This window comes from Melitaea cinxia, chromosome 15, assembly GCF_905220565.1.
Source record: "Melitaea cinxia chromosome 15, ilMelCinx1.1, whole genome shotgun sequence".
Classification (NCBI taxonomy): Eukaryota; Metazoa; Arthropoda; class Insecta; order Lepidoptera; family Nymphalidae; genus Melitaea; species Melitaea cinxia.
The window spans coordinates 9,248,139-9,271,747 of record NC_059408.1 but is presented as its reverse complement, the minus strand read 5'-3'; the positions used below and the strand labels follow the sequence as shown (position 1 = coordinate 9,271,747).

The 23,609-nt window shown below is 33.2% G+C and overlaps 1 protein-coding gene across 1 annotated transcript; it reads left to right on the top strand.

The window, feature by feature from the left end:
- Positions 1-598: 598 nt before the first annotated feature.
- Positions 599-23,463, top strand: LOC123660084 (cytochrome P450 4c3-like). The gene is made up of 10 exons (XM_045595193.1): positions 599-755; positions 7,384-7,473; positions 8,114-8,224; positions 12,014-12,199; positions 13,818-14,014; positions 14,397-14,460; positions 21,412-21,595; positions 22,091-22,242; positions 22,896-23,084; positions 23,208-23,463. Exons 1-10 carry the CDS (start codon positions 599-601, stop codon positions 23,354-23,356), a joined length of 1,479 nt encoding a protein of 492 aa, XP_045451149.1. The 3' UTR covers positions 23,357-23,463.
- Positions 23,464-23,609: the final 146 nt, after the last annotated feature.

Genomic DNA, 23,609 nt, shown 5'->3' with positions numbered 1-23,609 from the left:
ATATTTTAAAAATAGTTTGGATCGATTTGTCTAATTTTTAACAGGGAAAGCAGAATATATAGTATTTTTTTTTTTTAAATAAAAACGTTTCATAGGAAAAATGAAAAATACTCGTCGCGTACTACGTAGGTAATGTTAGTTCAATATTTGTAGACCGATCAAACAGTCAGTGACAACAGTGTTGCTGAAGACTTAAAGACGCACAACTAGTATAAATTAAAGAACAATTTACTCGTTTTTATTATTGCTCGTCTTTAAGTCTTGAAATCGTTATAAGGTACTATTTCGTGGTGAAAAATAACCAAAACAGTGATATTTAATGAATAGTAGTTATAAATATAGATAAAAGAGTGTATATTTGGCGTAAGTATGGAGTTACAATACATAATTATCTACCTCCTAATATTTTCTTAAACTTACCGACACAGAACTGACGCCATCGTTACCATAATAATACAACTTCATATTAACTTATCCTTTTTTACGACCAATATTATTTATGGTTAATCAGAGATCATTAATCAATTTTATTGAACATTTTTTACATAAATTATTTTCTACTTACAGATTCAATGCTACTTACGTAAAAGTCATTAGGATGATTATCGTCGCAGTCTTTATTGTTTTTTTGGGTTTTTATTGGATATTTTGGGTCACTGGTTCGAGGCAATTAGATAAAGCCACAGCAGCGTTGCCCATGCCCCCAGGTCTACCTCTCATAGGTCATGCTTTGCTTTTCATCGGGAGTACCGAAAGTAAGTATACTAAATTCACTTAATTCCGTATAGAAATAATTTATAATGAAGTTTAATAAGCCTACTCGATTATTTTTTTGTGAAGTAGATAATATATAAAATTTGTTATTCAAATTTCATTGCTCTACATATTTACATCGAAAAACTAGAAAATTTATTGCCTATTTACCTATTATGCCAACGTAATAAACAATAGTTTATACGCTTGTGTCAAAGATCACATGTCCGCATCTATTGCAGTGCATATTAATGTACCTAAAAATACGCTTCAACGCTTTGACAATAAAAATGTAAATAAAAAAGGCATTTGCACTTAAGAGCCCATGGATGTTTAAATTTTTTTTAAAAATAATGTACCTAATAACAAGGGCTAATTTCACCTTATAAATTAAATATTGTTTCAAATAATTATCTGTCATATAACGATATCCTTTATGTGAAAGTTTAATTATCTGTCAGATTTTTATTCGCAAACTGTGAACTTCGGTAAGTACCTGCATCAAATCGCAAGGAGGTAAGCTACCCCTTCTTGCCATGAGTGCGGCGCTCTGATAGATACGGCGCACCACACTCTGAGATTGAGAGATGAATTTTTTTTCAACGACTTTATTGATTTTTAATTAAATAGTTGAAGGTGAGCCATTTAAAAGGACAACGTAGTTGAATTGAGCTATTGAAAATCTATCGATTAGTATTTTTTTTTTACAAATATCTTTATTTTATTTGTTCAAACTGTTTATATTTATTTAAAAACTAGCTGACCCGGCGAACTTCGTATCGCCTAACACAAACTTTATCGTATGGTACTAAAGTTCAAATTGACTTTTAAGTATTATCACAAATCTTTTGTATGGGAGTATAGAAAAGTGTTGTTTTTAGACTTTTTCAGGAAATTTTAATTTTTTTTTTTAGAATTTTTCTCTCCGTAAGAACCATCCTCGTACTTCAAGGAATATTTTAAAAAAAGAATTAGCGAAATCGGTCCAACCGTGCTCGAGTTTTGCGCTTAGCAACACATTCAGCGACTCATTTTTATATTATAGATTAAGGAAAGTGGATCTGTTCCAAACTATACTTGAGCAATTATAAATGCAACTTTAGCAGTTTTTTAACACTTTGAGCAATTTAAAATATTGTATACATCAAAAGATATAGGAGTTTGAAATTATTGATAAATGAATATTTTTCAACAACTTTTTTGATTTTTAATTAAATAATTTAAGGGGAGCAATTTAAAAGGACAACGTAGTTGAATTGAGCTCTTGAAAATCTTTCGATTATCTTTTTTTTTTATTACCAATATCATTATTTTGAAGGCTGCGGTGGGGTAGGTCATTCATAAGCAAGTTTTTGGTGTATGATACTGGCTATTTGATCGTGTTTGTGTTTATAGTCTGTTTGGGCTATTGATTTGCAGGCGCCGGTTATATATGTTAGCTATCATGAATCCTTCAGTCTCTGGGAAGAGTGCACCTCGATGAAGCCACTCGTTCGACACTTTTTTGTCGACGTTTGAAGGGCATAGATCCAGGCGATGTCTTCCGTGTAGAGATTTCTGGGCCCATTCTGTGATTTTAGTTCTGTCGTCAATTAGTATTTCATTTTTCTGAGCACTCCTAATTTTAAGGTTAAGAGGTGCAAAAGCTTGATCCATTTCTGTTATTATTTTATGAAGTTTCTGGTACGGTGTTTTTGTAAAATTCAAATGTTTGTTGAAAAATCTGGTCAATTTCCAAACGCCTATTTCCATTAATTATTTCACTTTGTGGTTCACCTGGGTGGTTTACGGTATCCATAATTAATGACTGATTATTAGGTGAGGGTTGTTGTATAGTGTTTGTACTGTTATGTGTAAACTGAATGTTAGTGTTATCACATACAAAATGTGTGACGTTGATGCAGTTGTTTAGCTCTCTACTATTTACTATGTTACTTTAGATACTTCTAGCTTTAATTCACTTAATCTATTTCTATCAATATATTTATTATTTACAATTGCTCTCCTCTGGTCAGCTACTCGTTGTTCATTTAGGAATGTTAATGAAGGAAATCGGTGTATGAAATCATTGTACGGTTGTTTTCGATATGCAGTGTTATTTAAGCCTGTTATTCTATAGTATGATCGGATTATTGCTTCATTGGGTTCGCGAGTCCATCTCATCCGGCGTTGTGTAGTGTTACTGACTATAGGAACTTCTGAGGGTAAACAACGTGTTTTTGACTTGACTGATTCAATTTCTAGAGCATGCTGATGTTTTGGTTTTTGGGTGTAATGTGACAAAATGCTATTATTCATTTGGGTTAATTCTGTTTTTTTACCGACTTCCAAAAAAGGAGGAGGTTCTCAATTCGACTGTATTTTTGTTATGTATGTTACATCAGAACTTTTGACCGTGTGGACCGATTTCGACAATTTTTTTTTAATCGAAAGGTGGTGTGTGTCAATTGGTCCCATTTAAATTTATTTGAGATCTAACAACTACTTTTCAAGCTATATCTAATAATGCGTTTTTACTTGACGTTTTTTTCGTCGACCTACGTTGTATTATACCGCATAACTTTCTGCTGGATGTACCGATTTTGATAATTCTTTTTTGTTGAAAAGGAGATATCCCAAGTTTAGTACCATGATAAGGAAACCAGGATCTGATGATATGATCCCAGAGAAATCGAGGGAAATTCTTGAAAATCCGCAATAACTTTTTACTGGGTGTACTGATTTTGATAATTCTTTTTTTGTTGGAAAGAAGATATCCCTAGTTTAGTACCATGATAATGAAACCAGGATCTGATGAAGGGATCTCAAAGAAATCGAGGGAACTTCTTGAACATCCGCAATAACTTTTTACTGGGTGTACCGAGTTTAATAATTTTTAATTTAATCGAAAGCTGATGTTTGTCATGTGGTCACATATAAATTTTATTGAGATCTGATAACTACTTTTTGAGTAATCTTTGATAACGCGTAGTTACTTGACTATTTTTTCGTCGATCTACGTTGTATTACTCGTCGATGTAATTGAAGTCGGTTTTTTTCGTTTGCGAGCAAACACAATTATACTTCATCGTGTATCTGGTCTATTATATTTTGTGGTGACAGTTTATTTCGGACTATAGCTCTACGTAGATCTCCTATTCTTTATCGACTAACTTGCATGTTTCAAAATTTTTTTGTCAATTTTAAGTGGAGTGATTCAAGATAAGATCTTGTGTCTAAAAATTCAGTTAATTGAAGATAAGTGCGCAGTATGAACGTATTCATTTCTCGTATCCATCACCTGCGCTGATTATGAGCACTCTTAATGGGTGCAAGCTCAATGTCAATATTGACATCTTGCACAACACTGTCGAGTGAGGTGTTGGTGTTTAATGTTTTTCTTGACATATAAGAAGGGCAAATAGAAGGAACAGATGTACAAAGGGAATTGGTTTCATCGCCCGAAGAGTCGGCTGTAGCATCAACATCGGGAGTCCGCCTGATCAACTCTCGAGGTCCGGCTGTAGTCTTCTTGTCGATAGGAGCCCACCTGTTCAACTTCACATCGCCCATGGTTCGCATACTGTGGCACCCAGCATCGGCTCCAGGTGCGCCCCAGCGATCCCCGGGCAGCGGCCGTAAATTATAAATTCGATTACTATTCTCCATGTAAAAAGGGATATTTGGGAATCGTTAGTTGGGAAGAACTTAAAAATACTTTAGGTGTAAGTGGCTATGATTACAGCATCTCCCTGTTGGGGTGGTCTTCTCGTAAGCCTCCACACCACGACAAGTTGATTCCCCTGGGGGGAGTATTATTAGTATTATTATTATTATTAAGGGCCTATACCTGTATGTACCTATGTACTTATAAAAATAGTAGCAAAAAGTACATGCTAAGGTCACGTCCTTTGCAGAATTAACACTGCTTAACAAATATGTACAAAGTTTATACGCTTAAGTTAATATTTGCGCTACGTTGAAACAGAGTTCATTATGGAACTGTTGCTTCCAAAAATGAAGAATGTTAAAAATTTCATGTCAATAGTAGATTACTAGCAAATTTTTCCACCTATTTTTTGTTTTGTTTATTTGTTATTTTATTGAAAAAAAAAATTATTTCTGTTTCCACATATTTTAACCGATTTCATAAAAAGGACGAAGTTCCCAATAAGATTGCATTTCCGTGCCTGGCGTGAAGAGCTTGATAACTTGACTTACAAGATTTTTTTTTCGTCGCAATGATTTCTTACGGAATTGGTTTTGTATGGAAAAAAATGCCGATATCTGAATCGATATCTACGTTAGGTACATTTAAAGATATTGTCTGTGACAGTATATGAATATTTCCATATTTTGCGTATTTTATTTAACAAAACGAGATATCGACACGATGAGTCACAAAAAATATATAATAAATATATCCCTATATCAACTTATACTTAAAAACCGACCTAGGTACGTAAATTGACCAAACAAGAAGAAGAAGAAGAAGAAGAAATATACTTTATTGTGCATAAAAGTTAAAAACTTAAAAAATAATAATATGCACAAAGGCGGTCTTATCGCTAGGTAAGCGATTTCTTCCAGACAACCTTGGGGTAGAGGAGATTTTAAAACAAAACAGAGTAGGGTCATCAAAAAGGTAAAACGAAGTGAAACAAGATATCAAAGCGACGACTAATACAACAACTACGTTAACAAATGAATATATCGGCTTATTTACTTTATTAATTTATACTTTTTCAGCTTGGTGAATACAGTAAATCATAAGTTGAAATAATTAGATAGTAAGTTATTGCCAACCTTCTTCCATCGGATACCTATTCGTGCAAATCGTGAATATTTTTATAAGTCGTCAGTAGTCTGTCGAAAATTAAACCTTATGTCCCAAATTCGAATTTCTTTAAACGTATATGTCGACTTATGGAGAGACCCACATAAAAATAAACCATATAAACGATTGGATTCAGCTGGTAGTGGTAAAGTGCAGAAAACAAATTAAGGTAACAATAAGAGGTGGTGCTATGCTACTCGACCGAGTTTTTTATGCAAAAATAAATAAATAAATAAAGTACAACGTCGAAAAAATACTATTCAAATACAACCTTGATCGTGAAACTCCTTTTAAATCTGTCAATATTAAGAAAAGAGGGAAGATTACTGTACATTCTTTTAAATTGACTCAGATATCTAGTCAACCATTGCCAATCAGTGCAGAAAAGAAAAAAGGTTTAATGGATTTGATGCACTTAGTTGATGAGCCATTTCGTGAATTCTATTTAAACATTAAGATCACGAATTGTGTTCCCTCGGAGCCTGACCTGAACATTTGGAACATTTTTATTTAAAAAAAATGATTACAAACGATAAATGTGTATATTGACAACCAATTCTATGGTGAATAAGTTAACAAGTCATCGGTGAACATGTTGATTAATTTATAATTATGAATAAAAAGATAATAAAAAAGAAAAGCATGACCATATTTGAAAAACCATCTAAAATTATTCTTAAATCAATTTAGACATTTCAATTACACTGAAAAACTGATTTTTAGTAATTAAATTAAACAATATTTTCACTGGTTTGGGCACTAACGTAGTGGGAATAAGTTGATAAGTCTCTGGGTACTTGGGAAGTATGTTGATAAGTCCAATATCTAAGAAAATAAGTAGACTTTACGAGAATACGTAAAATAATTTGACAGATGACATAAAACTTTTCATAAATTAAGCTATAAAGATGAGTTCAAGATGAAAACGGATTTTGGAGAAAATGTCAAACTTTAAAATCGCTGCCCTGTACAATTGCCATTTTGGACGTACCAAGTTCTTCACGCCATGCAAGGGGTTTTTGTTACCTTATAATTTTTCACTCGGTGTACCAATTTGTCATGATATTTTATTCGAAAGCTGGAGCTTTTCGTGTGATCCCATTTAAAATTGGCTGACATCTGAAGTGCAGCTTTTGAGTTTTTTCTGATAATGCATAAGTATTTAAATTTATTTTTATGTATTAATTTTGCTGTTGATTTTATTACTTGTCAACGTAAATTGACGTCAGTTTTTTTTTTGTTTGCTAACAAACATAGTTTATCAACTTTTTTAAATGGAAAAGAGTTAGTCGGAAAATACATCCTGGCTATATACCTAACTCTAAAATATTATGCCTAGTAGAAGAATAAGAAAAAGATTTTCATATCTTAACTCGAATACATCGTTATAGAAGTATTGGTGTGCTTAAAACAATTATTACTGGATACAATTAAATGTACGTAACCGAAAACTAAAGTAAAAGTAAAATCGTATTATTCATTTTTGTGTTACACATTAGGGAATTCTAAAAATTTTTTAATATCATATCAAAAATCGACCGTTCTAGCGGGGATCGAACCTGCATCTCCGACTGACGGTGTCGGTGCTCTAGCCAATTGGCTAGCAAAGCTTCGTTTAAAAACACTAAAAAATTAATCAGAAGGGGATCACTATCAGATTATTTTTAGTTAATTTTTTTTTTTGTAATCCGAATAATATAATTCTATAGAAACACGTAACTACTTATTTTGTATGAATTTCAGATGTCTGCTAAAATAAAGATGTTTACTTATTTTGTAACAAAACAACAAAATGATAAAAAATCCTTTTTCAGAAATTTTAAGAAATCTAGAAGACATTGCTACTTTGTCTATGAAACATAAAGGAGTTGTAAAGGTTTGGTTAGGACCCAAGCTATACATCGGTAGGTGCAATAAATCAACATAATTTTACCTAATACTAAATATGTAATGTAAATAATAGGAGCTGAGTATGAAATATAAAAACAATAATTAAACATTTATATTCGACTAACTTATTAATTAATAGTTAGTATTAATATTTACATTTGACTAACGAGCGTCTTAGGTGCGCCAAAGCCAGCCCTGCAGTCACCAATCGGCCTGCCCAGAGTGGTGACTATGGGCAACTCATATGAGTTCACGCATTTTTGGCGCGAACTTGTGGAGGCCTATGTCCAGCAGTGGACTGCAATAGTGAAAAGTGGCTGGAATGATGATGAATGATGATGATTCGACTAACATTCCTTACAAGGAATTATGCGAATTTGGCTGTTTGCCTTTCTTCTCTCTTGTTAATATATACAATTATAAATACCCTGTATCACTCCGTGATGACGTAAGCGTTCTACTCATTACTAGTGCATTAGTCATGCTAGTGAAAGAATTTTCATAATCGGTATAGTAGTTTTTGTTTGTTTTTTTTTTCATTAGAAACAAACAAAAAAATCAACATTTAACTCTTTATACTATTAGCATAGATTACAGATCGTTTTATTTTCTATCAATTGCGAGAATTAACCAAAATAAGTAACTGTTCTGCAGCAATTAGCAATCCCGAAGACGCTCAGGTAATATTAGACCATTGTCTCGAGAAGGACACTGTTTATCGGTTTTTACAACCGTGGCTTGGACGCGGACTCTTCATTGCTCCCCGTAAGTCTATAATGCTTGAGTATTTATTTTTATTTAAAGAAATCATTCTGAGAACGTCGATTGTTAAAAAATAAACATTTACTTTTTCTAGATTCTATTGGTTAAGAAATATAAACTTAATGTGGTACGCAGCTCCAATGCAGATTATTATTAGTGATGTGCCGGATCTTCAAAAATGTATATCCGCGGATACGGATCCGAATACAGATATTTAGTGTCAAGATCCGCGGATACGGATAAAAATCTATATTTACTCACTCAATCGATAGTTGATGTCACGCCAGCTTGGCCGACGTGCAGCAAGGCTATTCTGTAAATAACAATTTCGATATCGAGCTTCACCTGAGTGACAGCGCTCACTTCGAAAGCGAACCCACTTCACCTTGGTTTGGAATTCTGTAAACATTCCGTACGCACAAGCGATGTGAAGTGAGTGTCGAATCGAAGAGCGGCAATTTAGAGCTGTGTTTATTCTATCGATATTCTTTTCTTATGACTGTATTTTAGAATATGTTCATGAAGTCAAGTGTCGAATCAAGTCTCGAATTGTGATGTGTGAAGCGGTAAATCGCCTTACAGAATACCGAATTCATACTATTAAATGTCAACGTTCTCACGCAACAGGGTTCGACTCGTCGCCGCACTCACAAGTGTGGCGCTACGGGACTGTCGAGTTTTAATGAATACGAATTTGATATCTCACCGCGGATTCCGCTGTCGAGACACGAAAATGTTCTTACAGAATAGCACTACAGGACAGGTTTCGACTAGTATTGCGCGCGTATTAATAATTTTTAGAAACCAGATCCAGAAAACGTTGGGCATCTAAAAACTTAATAAACCGCGACTAAATTTGAAAAAGTTGTTTCAATAAAGTTATCTGTTTTTAATTTTCTTATATAAATAAATGTAATGTAGCTTTCTATGTGTAATAGTGATCTCATAAGATAGTTGATTTAGTGTCTTTGAGTTATATACTACTAGCTGACCTGGCAAACTTCGTATCGGCTTATTTTTTTCTTAAATATAATAATTATCAAACTTATATCAAAATAAAGTATAGCTTATCTTTCAAGTTGGATTAAACTGCACGCGGTGTGCCAATTTGATTAAAATCGGTTTAGTAGTTTAGGAATCCATCGCGGACAAACAACGTGATGCGTAATTTATATACAGGGTGTCCCAAAAAGTAGTGATAAGCGGAATTCCAGAGATAGGGCACCCCTTGGGGTATCCGAATCACCCCTATGTATGTTCAGCGATTTTGCATAGTTTTCGAGTTATGAATTTTTTTATATGTTTTTGAGAATTTTCCACCTGAACAACTTAAAAAATTTCTAAAAAAAAAATTGAAGACTTTTTAGAATTTTTGTTTTTGTATCTAAATAGTCATGAGTTGTAGCTTTCCGCTTAAAAGATTCAGCTTCTTAACTATGATGGAAATTGTGAAAATCTAAGTGTAAAGTGAAAATTTTACGTTTTGAGAACTATGACTTCAATTTTCAACTTAGAATTAAAAATCTAAACGTGCAATTTTATGGTTTCTAATTAAGCTTAAAAACTTCTCCAAAGTCTCAGCTTTTATAATTATAAATAAAAAAATGTACTTAATGGGACTACTTTTGCTAAAATTTGCCTTCAAAGACATCAAGGTGGAAAATTCTTAAAATTACCAATTTGAATAAAATTTTTTTTTTGCTCAATTTATTATTCCTTTAAGGTTAAATAGTTTTGTCGGCGCTCTAGCTGGGTCATACGTATAGGATTCGTGCGGAGAAAAATGATAAATCCATAGACTGAGTGATATGGTTCCAAAACGATGGTGCTCCATGCCACTTTGGAAGAATAGTCAGACAACATTTAACAGAAAGATTTAGAGACAGATGGATCGGCCGTGGAGGGCCCATTGCATGGCCGCCGCGGTCCCCAGACTTGAATCCAATCGATTTCTTTGTCTGGGGATATTATAAAGAAATAGTTTACGCTAAAAACATTAGCAACGTAGCGGAGTTAATACGAAAATTGAGACAGGCAGAAGAAACAATTAAAAACAACAGAATAGCATTCGTAAGAGTTAATTAGTCTGTTAACCAACCAAAAGATTGTAAGAAAACTAAGATCGAAGATTTAATAAACATTTGGAGGTTATTTAGGTTTAATTAATAAAACGAAAAGTAATCGTCTTAAAATTAGTTATTATAAAAAGTTTTCAATATGTCGACCTTCGTGCTCGATACATGTTCTACATCGTCTTAAAAAGTTTTCTTTGAGTCTTACGAATGCTATTCTGTTGTTTTTAATTGTTTCTTCTGCCTGTCTCAATTTTCGTCTTAACTCCGCTACGTTGCTAATGTTTTTAGCGTAAACTATTTCTTTATAATATCCCCAGACAAAGAAATCGATTGGATTCAAGTCTGGGGACCGCGGCGGCCATGCAATGGGCCCTCCACGGCCGATCCATCTGTCTCTAAATCTTTCTGTTAAATGTTGTCTGACTATTCTTCCAAAGTGGCATGGAGCACCATCGTTTTGGAACCATATCACTCAGTCTATGGATTTATCATTTTTCTCCGCACGAATCCTATACGTATGACCCAGCTAGAGCGCCGACAAAACTATTTAACCTTAAAGGAATAATAAATTGAGCAAAAAAAAAATTTTATTCAAATTGGTAATTTTAAGAATTTTCCACCTTGATGTCTTTGAAGGCAAATTTTAGCAAAAGTAGCCCCATTAAGTACATTTTTTTATTTATAATTATAAAAGCTGAGACTTTGGAAAAGTTTTTAAGCTTAATTAGAAACCATAAAATTGCACGTTTAGATTTTTAATTCTAAGTTGAAAATTGAAGTCATAGTTCTCAAAACGTAAATTTTTCACTTTACACTTAGATTTTCACAATTTCCATCAAAGTTAAGAAGCTGAATCTTTTAAGCGGAAAGCTACAACTCATGACTATTTAGATACAAAAACAAAAATTCTAAAAAGTCTTCAATTTTTTTTTTTAGAAATTTTTTAAGTTGTTCAGGTGGAAAATTCTCAAAAACATATAAAAAAATTCATAACTCGAAAACTATGCAAAATCGCTGAACATACATAGGGGTGATTCGGATACCCCAAGGGGTGCCCTATCTCTGGAATTCCGCTTATCACTACTTTTTGGGACACCCTGTATATTAAGATTAGTATGGTAACTTACTAGAATATATGTTTGCAATTAAAGGCCAAGTATCTGAATCTGAAATTTTAAGAAATAAAAAATACTCTAGATGGTTTTTTTTTAATTATGCCTACTACTTAATCACATAATCTAAGTTATTATGCAGTATTTTAACCTGTCAGTTGAATCTGAAAATTAATAAAAGATCCGTAAAAAATACGTATATGGACCTCATTTCTCCCGCGGATACGGATACGGATACGGATATTCGGAAGTTCCGAATCGGAACATCATTAGTTATTATTGGACCTACGTCGCAAGTTTCACGATTCTCGACCACTTCCTCACGATTGGTTATTTAAAAAAAAAACTAGTTACAATAAATGTAGCTTCTATTATATCTTGCGATATTAATGTACACTAGATATTATAAAATGTACAATTTTTTTTTAAGAATTGTGATTATTTTTGTCCGTAATTATTCAGCAAACGTCATAATATGTAATAATAAATGAAGAAGTTAACGAAGAACCTAAATAAACACATAGATAGATTAAATAAACTTAAATTAAATTACATTATTGTATTACTAAGTATCGAAACTTAATTTCACATATATTTTGTTTTAGTTAGATTGTGGAAAAGTCACAGAAAAGTCCTAGTTCCCGTTTTCAGCAATAAAATCGTGGAGCAATACCTGAATATTATCTCAACACAGGCAAATGTCCTCGTCGACAGGCTGTCTGAACAATCAGGGAAATCTGAATTTGACATATTACAATATATCACTGGTTGTACACTGGACATTATGTTTGGTAAGTTGATACCTACTTACTGGGACTTATAAAGAAGTACTTAAATTCTTAGAAATGAAGTATATTTGTTTAATTTTCGGTGAGCATTTGGCTATTTCATAACTTCCTTCTACAAGTTGTAAGTTAAATTCTGGTTGACTCGCTCTAGATCGTTCGGCGTAAATTGTGGTAAATAGATATAATAAATACTTCGGAAGTTTCTAGCATGACGCCACTAAGCCATCAATTATGAAAGGATTTTGAAATATTACTCCTGTGGGGCATGAGGGTAGAATGCGGACGAATATTTTATAACAACGAACAATTTACAAAATTAGAATTATTTTTTGAAAAAAAAAAAATAATGTACAATTTTTTTCGCCTGCCGATTTTTTTTTTCAAGAAATCAAAAGTTAAGAAATATGACTTTTTAATTTTAGGCGTTTCATTAAAAATAAATTCTTATAAATAAAATATTTAATTAATACGTAATTAAAAGTCGAAATAAAGAGTTGCATGCCATGTTTGACTTTAAATTTCAAATGCAACGTACAAACTTTTAAGGACGAAAATATAATATAATAATAACTGATATATTTTTATCAGAACCTAATCTCTTCTAAAAATAAAGATTGATGATTTTATAAAATTTTGTCTTTTCTATAGTTTCCTTGGAGGCAATATTTTAAGGATTATCGAAACATATATTTGTTTCATTTTAAATGTCAGCCCAAATATGAAGATGCTTTATAGCTTTAACGACACATTTCCATTCAAAATCTTTAAACTTGCTTTATAAGCTATATTAAGGGTTTACGCTTCAGCATGTAATATCCCACCACTGGGCATAGGCCTCTTTCCCCATGTAGGAGAAGGATCAGAGCTTAATCCACCACGCAGCTCCAATGCATTATTAAGGGTTAAGTTTCTAAAATGCTAATACATATTTACTTGTGATCAAAATATTTTTTTGTGATCTAATACTTAAGAACAAAGTTTTATACTTCTAACTACAGAAATAATGGCCTTAACATTTTTGAATATCATATCAAAAATTGACCGCTCCAGCGGGGTTCGAACCCGCATCTCCGACTAACCGTGTCGGCGCGTGTGGGTAACACAAAAATAAAATCGTACATATATAAATAGCGTTGTGTCGTCTCCTGTCAAAGATTTTCATTGTAATAGTTACGGGTTTCTGTAAAGAACTCACTATAGACGGCGCCACGGTTCGCTTAAACCGAAAATAAAATCATCAAAAATTTCTATCTAGCGGGTACATCGTTCCATAGCTTAATTGGCTAGAGCGCCGACACGGTCAGTCGGAGACGCGGGTTCGAACCCCACTGGAGCGGTCAATTTTTGATATGATATTTAAAAATGTTTAGAATTCTAATGTGTGGGTAACACAAAAATAAAATCGTACATAAATAATGGTCTTCATAACATATATACGAATCATCAACCCCAATTTCATCCCTTTAAAAGAATATTCACAAGAAGAATAACCACACTAATAATTTCCACAACCTCTTAAAATTTTCAAATTTCTATCATAAGTGCATTAGGCTTGGCGTTGATATGTCGATTTTATACGTATATGTAGATTTATTTTCATAAGTATTTTATTTCTTACAAGAAACTGCGATGGGTAAAAAGATGGACGTACAAAATTCTCCTGACACTCCGTACCTTCGGGCGCGTCACACTGTCATGACAATATTAAATCAACGCTTCTTCAAAGTGTGGCTGCAACCAGATATTATATTCAGTATGACTTCCTACGCTAAACAACAGAAGGAAAACATAGAGCTTACTCACAAATTTACTGATGAGGTAAAATAATACATTGTTTTAGGCGTAATGTAAGCGTTTATTTTTAACGAAAATACTAGTAAAAAGTAATAACGAAATCAATGTACTTTGTGTGAAATTAGTAAAGTCGTAATAACTCATTTAAAGAGTAGCGACATCTTTGAAAACAAATGTGGACTTTAAATCATCTAATCAGTCATTTTTAATAATTAATCCACACTTAAACTACAAAGTAAGTAATAAATTTACTTACACTACATTTGAAAAACATCATCTTTTCAAAGTTTTTTAAGAAATAAATACTCAGGAGATTTATTTAAGTATTTAACCAAATAAAGCAGTAGATGCATAGATATTTTTATTAATATTCAATAAAATGATTTATTTAAATAAAAAATTTCAGGTAGTACAGAAAAGACGACTGGAATATGAAATGAAGGAAGCTTCAAAAATCAACAACGAATCAGGTAAAATTTTGCTCAATACCAGTTGAATAAAAAGACATCACTCTGGTATTGTGGTTCATGTGCCGTGTATGCGCGCCAACACTGGCGATTACGTGTTTGATCCGCGCTCAGGATGGATATTGTATTTGTGCAAATATTTCTCTCCAGTCTGGGCCCTTGTGGGCTCTCCACCGTGCCTCGGAAAGCACGTTATACTTTCGTTACTCGAAGTAGTGAATATATCCGCCACTCCGCAGTGGAGCATCGTGGTGAAAAAGCTCCGATCCTACTCCTACATGGAGAAAAAGGCCTATGCCCAGCAGGGGCATGTTACAGGCTGAACAAATTAATCCATCAATCAAAAGTAAATTACAGACACAGACTTAATTGACTTCACAAATTAATTGATTTTAAATTATTTTTTTACATACATGCATCCAAATTAATAAGAAACCTATAATACCTGCGGTCGCGGGTTTGATTTCTGTCTTTGTCTGAATAATTGTGTCTGCTCTGTGTATAGGTATGCCGTTGCAAAGCTCTCATCTCAAATAGCATGTAAAGCTAGCTGTCTGGTTATTATCATACACTTAATAGCGATCGCTAGCATGGTAGGAAAATTATACGCTAACGTGCAGTGGAGATGTGAAGAAATGAATCACCAATATACCGTTTTTTTACGTGGGGAAAATCCATCATGGATACCCTCCGGCGCGGGGGCACCAGAGGGTTATATCAGACTCCTACTGACTAAAAAATCACCACGTGTGAGCAGTCGTCTGCCTGGGTGGGGCGAGATGGGGTCGAGCTAGCATTCGCCACCTCGCCCCGGATCACCAATATAGCTATATAATGTATATGTTGAATAAAATAAGAAAAAAAGTCCATTAAAACCTTTGAAATCAGGTTATTTTTTAACCCCTGATATTATGGGCCACCACTAGGACACTCACAGGACTCTGTCTGTCCCCTACTTTTCTCCTGTGACAGGGACCCGTTCATTAAATATTACGACTATATTGATCCAGTAAACCCAACACTCGTTCAAGTTTAAAACCCTGATAGTACTCGGTTAATAAAATAATGTTAAGTACAATATTTTGTTATTCAACACCATAAAATGTAAAGTGGCCATTGTATACTTCAAACCTTCATCTCGTTTGTTCATTACATTTACAATCGTGTTGGCCAACGAATGACCTAGAACTCAACTTACAAGTAAAGATACATTATGTATATGTATATAAGCATATAAGATTATAATATAAACGAAGATACAATTTTAGAATGAATATACATAGTTCTTAAATTGAAATCACTTTCTTGATTTCAGATATACGTCTGATTAAAATTATTTTTTACGTAAAACGAATTAACCTAACAATAAATTAAATACACAAACAAATACACTCAGCGGCACGGAATCTTGGCCAAACTCATAACATGCGATAACAATTTTTTAAGTGTGTCTAACTTTTTTCTTATTGTATAAGTGGGTAGAAATAATGTTTACGTTATTCCTAAGAGGATATTTAACTGAGTTGAAGGGCATATTGGTTTGGATTCTGAAGTTTAGTTGAATCGTGTCATTTATCCGACGAACTCTACGTTTTGAATTGTGTTGTGGAATTTGCGAGTGTTAAGTTGTCGAAGTTCTTTGGTTTTATTGTGATAAATGAACATCTAAAGGCGCCTAAAAATCCATAAAAATGCCTTTGTCACCAAGTCAGATAGCACAAGCAGTGGCATTACTCGAACAAGGGATAACCCATCGTGAAGTGGCTACTACCCTTAATGTACCGCGTTCTTCGATCCAATATGAACTAAAACAGTAGCAAGAAACTAGCCTCTGCACACGCAGACCAGGTAGTGGTGGTTTACGTTGGACGTCAGCTCATGACGACCGTTTTATTGTGTTAGAGATTTTAAGAAATCGCTTCCTTACTGCTGTCGAGATCCAGCAGCGGTTTCAAATCTCCAGGAACGTAATTGTTAGTGAGCGTACGGTGAGAAGATGTATAGAGGAAGTTAATTTAAGGGCAAGAAGACTAGCCCGTGGCCCACAGCTTCCCCCACAGCATAGAGCACCTCGACTTCAATTTGCCCCCGAACATGCTAACGGTCTTATGAGAAAAGGGCAAAGGTTTTGTTAACGAATGAGTGCAGGATTGCTTTAAATGCATCTGATGGTCGACAACGTGCGTGAAGAAGGAAAGTTGAACGATATCTGGCGATTAGTAGCACTCCACCAGTGAGTTTTGGTAGAGGCTCTATAATGGTATGGGGTGGCGTTAGTTCTGATGCATGTACAGAATTGGTCATCGTCAATAACGCTCTAACTGCAACACGATACGCCGAGAAAATCCTTCAAGAACATGTTTTACCCTTTGGAGGGTTTATTGGATATGACCAATTCATTTTAATGCATGATAATGCACATCCTCACGTCGCTCAAATCGTAAATGAGTACCTTCAGGAGGTTGGTATTCAAAAATTGCAGTGGTCAGCTCGCAGCCCCGACTTAAATCCAATAGAGCATATTTCGGATAAGCTAAAAAAGACAATTAAAACAGCATCGAACCCACCACAAACTCTTAACCAGCTTCAAGATGCTGCATTGATTGCCTGGCGCGACTTGTCGCAACAAAACATCAAAAATGTCATCCAAATCATGCCAGACCGAATGCAGGCGGTCATAAGGGCTAGAGAAGGAAACACGCGATATTAAAAAGCTCACCAAAGATCAAACAGTTCAAACAGTTTTTATTACTAGTGCTCAAAACTGCAGTGTTTAATTTTGTGTAAATGTGATTTTGCGCTTAAACTTCATTATAAACTTAAAAAAACATTATTTATGTTTAATTACGTATTAAAGACGTTAATTGGATGAACAACAATCAAAATTGGCTTAAATTTGCAGTGTAAACTGAAAAAAATTAAAGTTATCACAAATTTTAAGCTTGGCCAAGTTTCCGTGCCGGTGAGTGTATAATTAAAAAAATTGTTGAAGTTAAAATTATCATATGTAATATATAAAATTCTTGGGTCGCGGTGTTTGTAGTTAAACTCCTCCGAAACGGCTTGACCGATTCTCGTGAAATTTTGTGTGCATATTGGGTAGGTCTGAGAATCGAACAACATCTATTTTTTATCCCCCTAAATGTTAAGGGTAGTCCACCCCTAATTTTTTTTAATTTTTAGATTAATTATTTATTTTTTATTTTATAATGGTTTGGCGTTGAAAAATATATACAACCCTAAATTTTCACCCTTCTATCCCTATTTTTAAATAGCGTTTTGCGGCAAGACAACGTTAGCCGAGTCAGCTAGTATTAATCTAAATTTAATGTCTGTATTGTACAAAAGCTTAATGATTATTACTATATCATTTAGTTTTATCTAAAATATTTAAGTTAACCTAAAAATTATATTGTAATATTTATTATTACTTTTTAATTATTTCAAATGAATATCTACATTACATAAAAAAAACTGAAACAGTAGACTATATGTACTAGGTACATAGCTAAGCAAAGGCAAAAAATAATATGGTTCAAGCTAGGTTCAGCACCTATAAATCGATTTGTAAAATTTAAAATTTGGTTGAAATTTTGTGTGTATATTTCAATGGTTTGGTTGGATGGTTTAAAAGCCCATTTGGACCCGGTTTGTTGCGCTGCTGTCAGTGTATACGGAACCAAATTTGGTAGCTACTATTCTAAAAAGAACAACGTCATACCTTATTTATTTTCAAATTAAGAACATAATATAAAGACAAAAATGTGTAACAAATAAATAGAATTATGAAAAGACGATGACTTGTATATAAATATAAATTTTTGTTTAAGGAAAAACTAATAGAATACAAACGTAGACAACATTGTAAATGTAATAAAACAACATAACGTTATGTAATGGTATCGTAAATATGAAAACAACATCATAAGAAAAATAAATATCAATCATCGTTTGTGAAGTTAGCGTAAATAATATTTATTTTACGCTACATTGACAATTAATGATTACATAGCAAACAGAACGACTACGAATTAAACGAAGTGACAATTACTAGAAACATAATTACTTACTTATATATACATAATAAGGTGTGACACTCTTTCATTCATAATTAAATATTTAAAAAAATCAATAAATTAAATAAGTTCGATCCATCGAGCGACTCCTCAGTAAGATTTAGGCGTATAATTTGTTAAGGCTTATCGCTTCAGCCTGTAATATCCCACTGTTAGGCCTCTTTCCCCATGTAGGAGAAGGATAAGAACCTTAATCCACCACGCTGATCCAATGTGGGTTGGCGGAGATATTCCCTACTATAAGTAACGATCGCTATCAGGTGTACATGATAACAACCGGGACCAACGGCTTAACGTGCCCTCCGAGGCACGGTGGGGAGACCCACAAGGACTGCACAAACACCCAGACCACGGCAAACACCTGTATGGCCAATACAAATGTTTGTCATGTGCGGGGATCGAACCCGCAACCGCTGTTAAAGCTTAGTTGACAGTTATATGACAATTATTGCTAAAGAAGTTAAAAAAACCGTTTCGATCCCCTCTCATGGCAAACATTTTGCATTTTGGCCATACAAATGCTTATCATGGTCTGGGCGTTTGTAATTGGTTGTTTATTTATAAGACGGATTCAGTATTAATCCTTGTAGATTAGATAGGTACATTAGTTAATTTAAACATCTTTATCACTTTATGATTATCCCGTACAACATATAGTTTAAACGAAAATCTTAGAAGTATGAGAAATAACAAAATAAAAACCAGCGAAATAATATTCAATCGCGGACCTCACACCGATGATGGGACTGCAACAACCCCTGCGCCTCGCCTCTCTTTTTCGCTAAGATCATAATGTACCTGTACGAAGCTGATGCGGGTCGCTAGTTACTAGCTATAATTTAACGGTTAAGACAAAAACTTAAAAAACTCTTTGACTTTTTTTTTTTTTTTTTTTTAATCTTTATTTTTTTATAGAGGGTTTGTTCACAGGTTGAACATGCCACCCTCATTTTTACACACTAAATCTTACACACGACGCTTAAGATATATCTGTACAATTATATATATATTTTTTGCTTCTTTGCTAAGAGGAAAAGCTAGGATAGTATTATAAATCCCTATGTTACTACGTATTACATTGTATTTTGTATAAAAAACCTCTCTCTCGGCTTCAATCCGGACACATTCAGTCAAAATGTGATGGACATCTTCTGTTCTTTCGCACTCCGTGCAATTTGGTGAAATCATCTTTCCCATAAGAAAAGCAAATGCATTAAGGGGAATGTGTCCCGATCGAAGTCTGAAGGCAATAACAAGATCAGACCTGCTCATCTTTGCATCATCAAACCATGGGCGAGTAAATATACTAGGTTGGATCGTCTTATACCATACTCCTTTTGTCCGTGAACGTTCAACAAAATACTCCTTCCAAATGTAATGACATCTCTTCTTAATAACATGTAACATGTCAGAGTATAGTGGTAAACAATCACAAACAATACCCTCAGAACAAGCTTCCTTCGCCAGTACATCCACCACCTCATTGTATTCTATACCAACATGAGCAGGTATCCATTGTATAATAACTTTTATCCTTTCGCTATTCATTTTACATAGTAAATTTAAAATAGTATAAGCCAATGGAATGCCACGCCCTCCATACGTACAACTAATTAAATGTTGAAGAGCACTTTTTAACCGACTTCCAAAAAAGGAGGAGGTTCTCAATTCGACTGTATTTTTTTTTTTTTTTTTTTTTTTTTTATGTATGTTACATCAGAACTTTTGACCGGGTAGACCGATTTCAACAAATTTTGTTTTAATCGAAAGGTGGTGTATGCCAATTGGTCCCATTTAAATTTATTTGAGATCTAACAACTACTTTTCGAGTTATATCTAATAATGCGTTTTTACTTGACGCTTTTTTCGTCGACCTACGTTGTATTATACCGCATAACTTTCTACTGGATGTACCGATTTTAATAATTCTTTTTTTGTTGGAAAGACGATATCCCTAATTTAGTACCATGATAAGGAAACCAGGATCTGATGATGGGATCCCAGAGAAATCGAGGGAAACTCTTGAAAATCCGCAATAGCTTTTTACGGGGTGTACCGATTTTAATAATTTTTAATTTAATCGGAAGCTGATGTTTGTCATGTGGTCACATATAAATTTTATTAAGATCTGATAACTACTTTTTGAGTAATCTTTGATAACGCGTAGTTACTTGACTATTTTTTCGTCGATCTACGTTGTATTACTCGTCGATGTAATTGAAGTCGGTTTTTTTTTCGTTTGCGAGCAAACACAATTATTGAGTCACTAAAGATTACAAAAGTTTTCTCATATAATGATTCAATATAAGACAAAGCTTTCAAAATAGCAAATAATTCAGCGTACATTACCGAAGTTATACAATTAATCTTAAATTTAGCGAAAGAGTCTAATTGTGGATCATAAAAAGCTGCTCCTATGTAATCGTTTTCCTTGGAGCCATCGGTATATATTTGATAGAAGCCAGAGTACATAGAAGATATATACTGTTCACTTATACATTTTATCGAATTTAAGCTATAACATACAAATTTTTTTTTAAAAAGTTTACTTTAAGTTAAAAGTTAAAGTTTAGTTTAAGTTAGACTTTTATTTTAAAAAGTTTTTCAGATTTTATGTGCAGAAAACACCTAATAATATGTTCATTTCCGGTCAGTAGCACATAAGAGGCAACATAACCTATATACACATTTATTTATAAACGAGAATTTCAGTATTATACTACAGGCAAAGATTTCAAAAGAAATTATTTTGTATAATATACTAATACCAAATTATTTTAACCTCACAAAAAAGTAAATAGGTACCTACTGCGAACTCCTCGCAAAAATAATATATTTTCTTTGAAAAATTATAATAATTTCTGCATATTTCATTCAGATGAAAAGCCAAAAGCCGTCCTTGATTTGCTATTTGGTCGTGAGATCGAATTTACAAATGAACAATTACGTGAGCACATTGACTCTATAACTATTGCTGGGAACGATACAACAGCGTTGGTTATCGCTTATGCCTTTGTGTTACTCGGTATTCACCAGGATGCACAGGACAAAGTTATGCTAGAGTAAGTTATTCCATATTCATTGTTATATATATCACCTTTAGTTTATGTAGAGTGAGATTAGACTATAGGTGTCTCTTTTTTAAGCAATTGGTCAAGTTTGGATTTTTGTGTGTAGTTTAATGGTTAAAATCACTACTTATTTACAATTGTGTTTTGTCAAACAAAAAAAGGGACTTCAATTTTCATCGACACGTGGGTAAAGGTGGTCGCACAACGTACACTACATACTAGTAATAGAATAAATATTCACTTAAATACGCATCATAAATGACAACTCAGATACTACCCGTCAGATCTCGATTTTTAAATGGGACTAAATGAAAAGCACCAGCTTTCGCTACACCCAGTAAAAATTCATGAGGTAACACACTTTAAAAAAACAGTCAAATTGAGATCCTTTGTTAACTGGGTTAACAATAAAAACGAATGGGACCTGAATTTAAATATAAAATAAAGTCGACCCGATTCATTCAGAAAGTGTTTTTAAATTTTCAGACAAAAAACAATATTTGGGAACTCGAAACAAGGAGCTACGAAAGAAGATCTGTTAAAAATGAATTATTTGGAAAGAGTTATTAAAGAGACTATGCGTCTCTACACAGTTACGCCGATCATTGCACGTAACGTTGATAGAGATACCTATTTGCGTAAGTTAACTCAATACATTAACATATACTCATTCGTACTTTTCTATTCACTTGACAATTATACTTTACTAATAGTTCACAAAAGATTCTTATGGTCATATTAACTTTTCTCATAACATCAAAATATTGATAAAGAATCCAGTAATCGATACTTTTTTGAATAGTAATTTTAAATTTAACCATTTTTTATGTTAACCATAAATAAATAGTTATTTAACATACACGCGAGGTCGTCTGTTCCTAAGATAGGTAAAAATAATGCCTGTGTTATTTTTAGGTCAGCCCCTATCTATTTATTAATACGTGAAGCAAAAACTTTGTACCCCTTTTTACGAAAATTGCGCGAACGGAATAGTGTGAAATTTCGTACACTTATAGTTTATATAGAGAAGGAATGCAGAATACTAATATTTTTTTACAATTGTCCATATAAAAAGCATTACACACACTACCACGCTTTTGACACAAACGCATATTATATACCTACGCTTTTGTTGATTGTCAAAGTCTATAATCAAATTGAATTTTTTTTCAAAAGTTCTTTATTTTCATTATTTTTTGGTTTTCTTTAATTTTAATTTTTAATTATGGTCTAATTTCGGCCTCTGGGCGACCACTAGTATATCCTAAATCTCTTTTCAATACAATTTCAGCACACAGTGATATAACCATCCCATCGGGTGTGGGAGCAGTGGTGGGTGCGTTCGCGCTTCACCGCTCGCAAGCTATTTGGGGGTCCACTGCTAATGAGTTCGATCCGGATAGATTCCTTCCAGAAAATTCTATTGACCGACATCCAGCTGCTTTTATACCATTTAGCTATGGATCTAGAAACTGCATAGGTAACCACATTTATAATTTTTTATATATACCTATTTGACTGCGATGGAATACAAAGTCATGCCAATACATCGAAACAAATGTATATGTAAGAATAATTAATTTACTTACATTTCATTATACAGGTAGAAACTTCGGCATGATTATAATGAAGAGTATAATATCGAGTATTGTAAGATCATACAAAATAGAAGCAAGTGAAGTTGGACCTTTAAAAATTGAAATTTTGCTATTTCCCATTAACGGTCACCAAATCAAATTAACGAAAAGGTAAAACGATATGAGATTAGTTAAGTTAATTTCAGCTAAATCTTAGATATCTTTTCATAAATATAAAATCAGTAAGCTTATTTTATTTTATATTTTTTTACTTAGTAAAATTATCTTTTTAACTAAACATATTTTTTTACCATATTCAATTTCCTTTTTACAGATTATAAAATATGTTCACGTAACATATTATATTATAGATTTAAGTAATTTAGCTTTATCGAAAATTTCACAAATTTAATATCTACTACATTTTT

Coding starts and splice junctions, on each gene's coding strand:
- LOC123660084 (XM_045595193.1), top strand. CDS start 599: ATGATTATCGTCGCAGTCTTTATTGTTTTTTTGGGTTTTTATTGGATA. Junction 7,474..8,113: donor AGGACCCAAGCTATACATCG/GTAGGTGCAATA, acceptor ACTGTTCTGCAG/CAATTAGCAATCCCGAAGAC. Junction 23,085..23,207: donor TGGATCTAGAAACTGCATAG/GTAACCACATTT, acceptor TTCATTATACAG/GTAGAAACTTCGGCATGATT.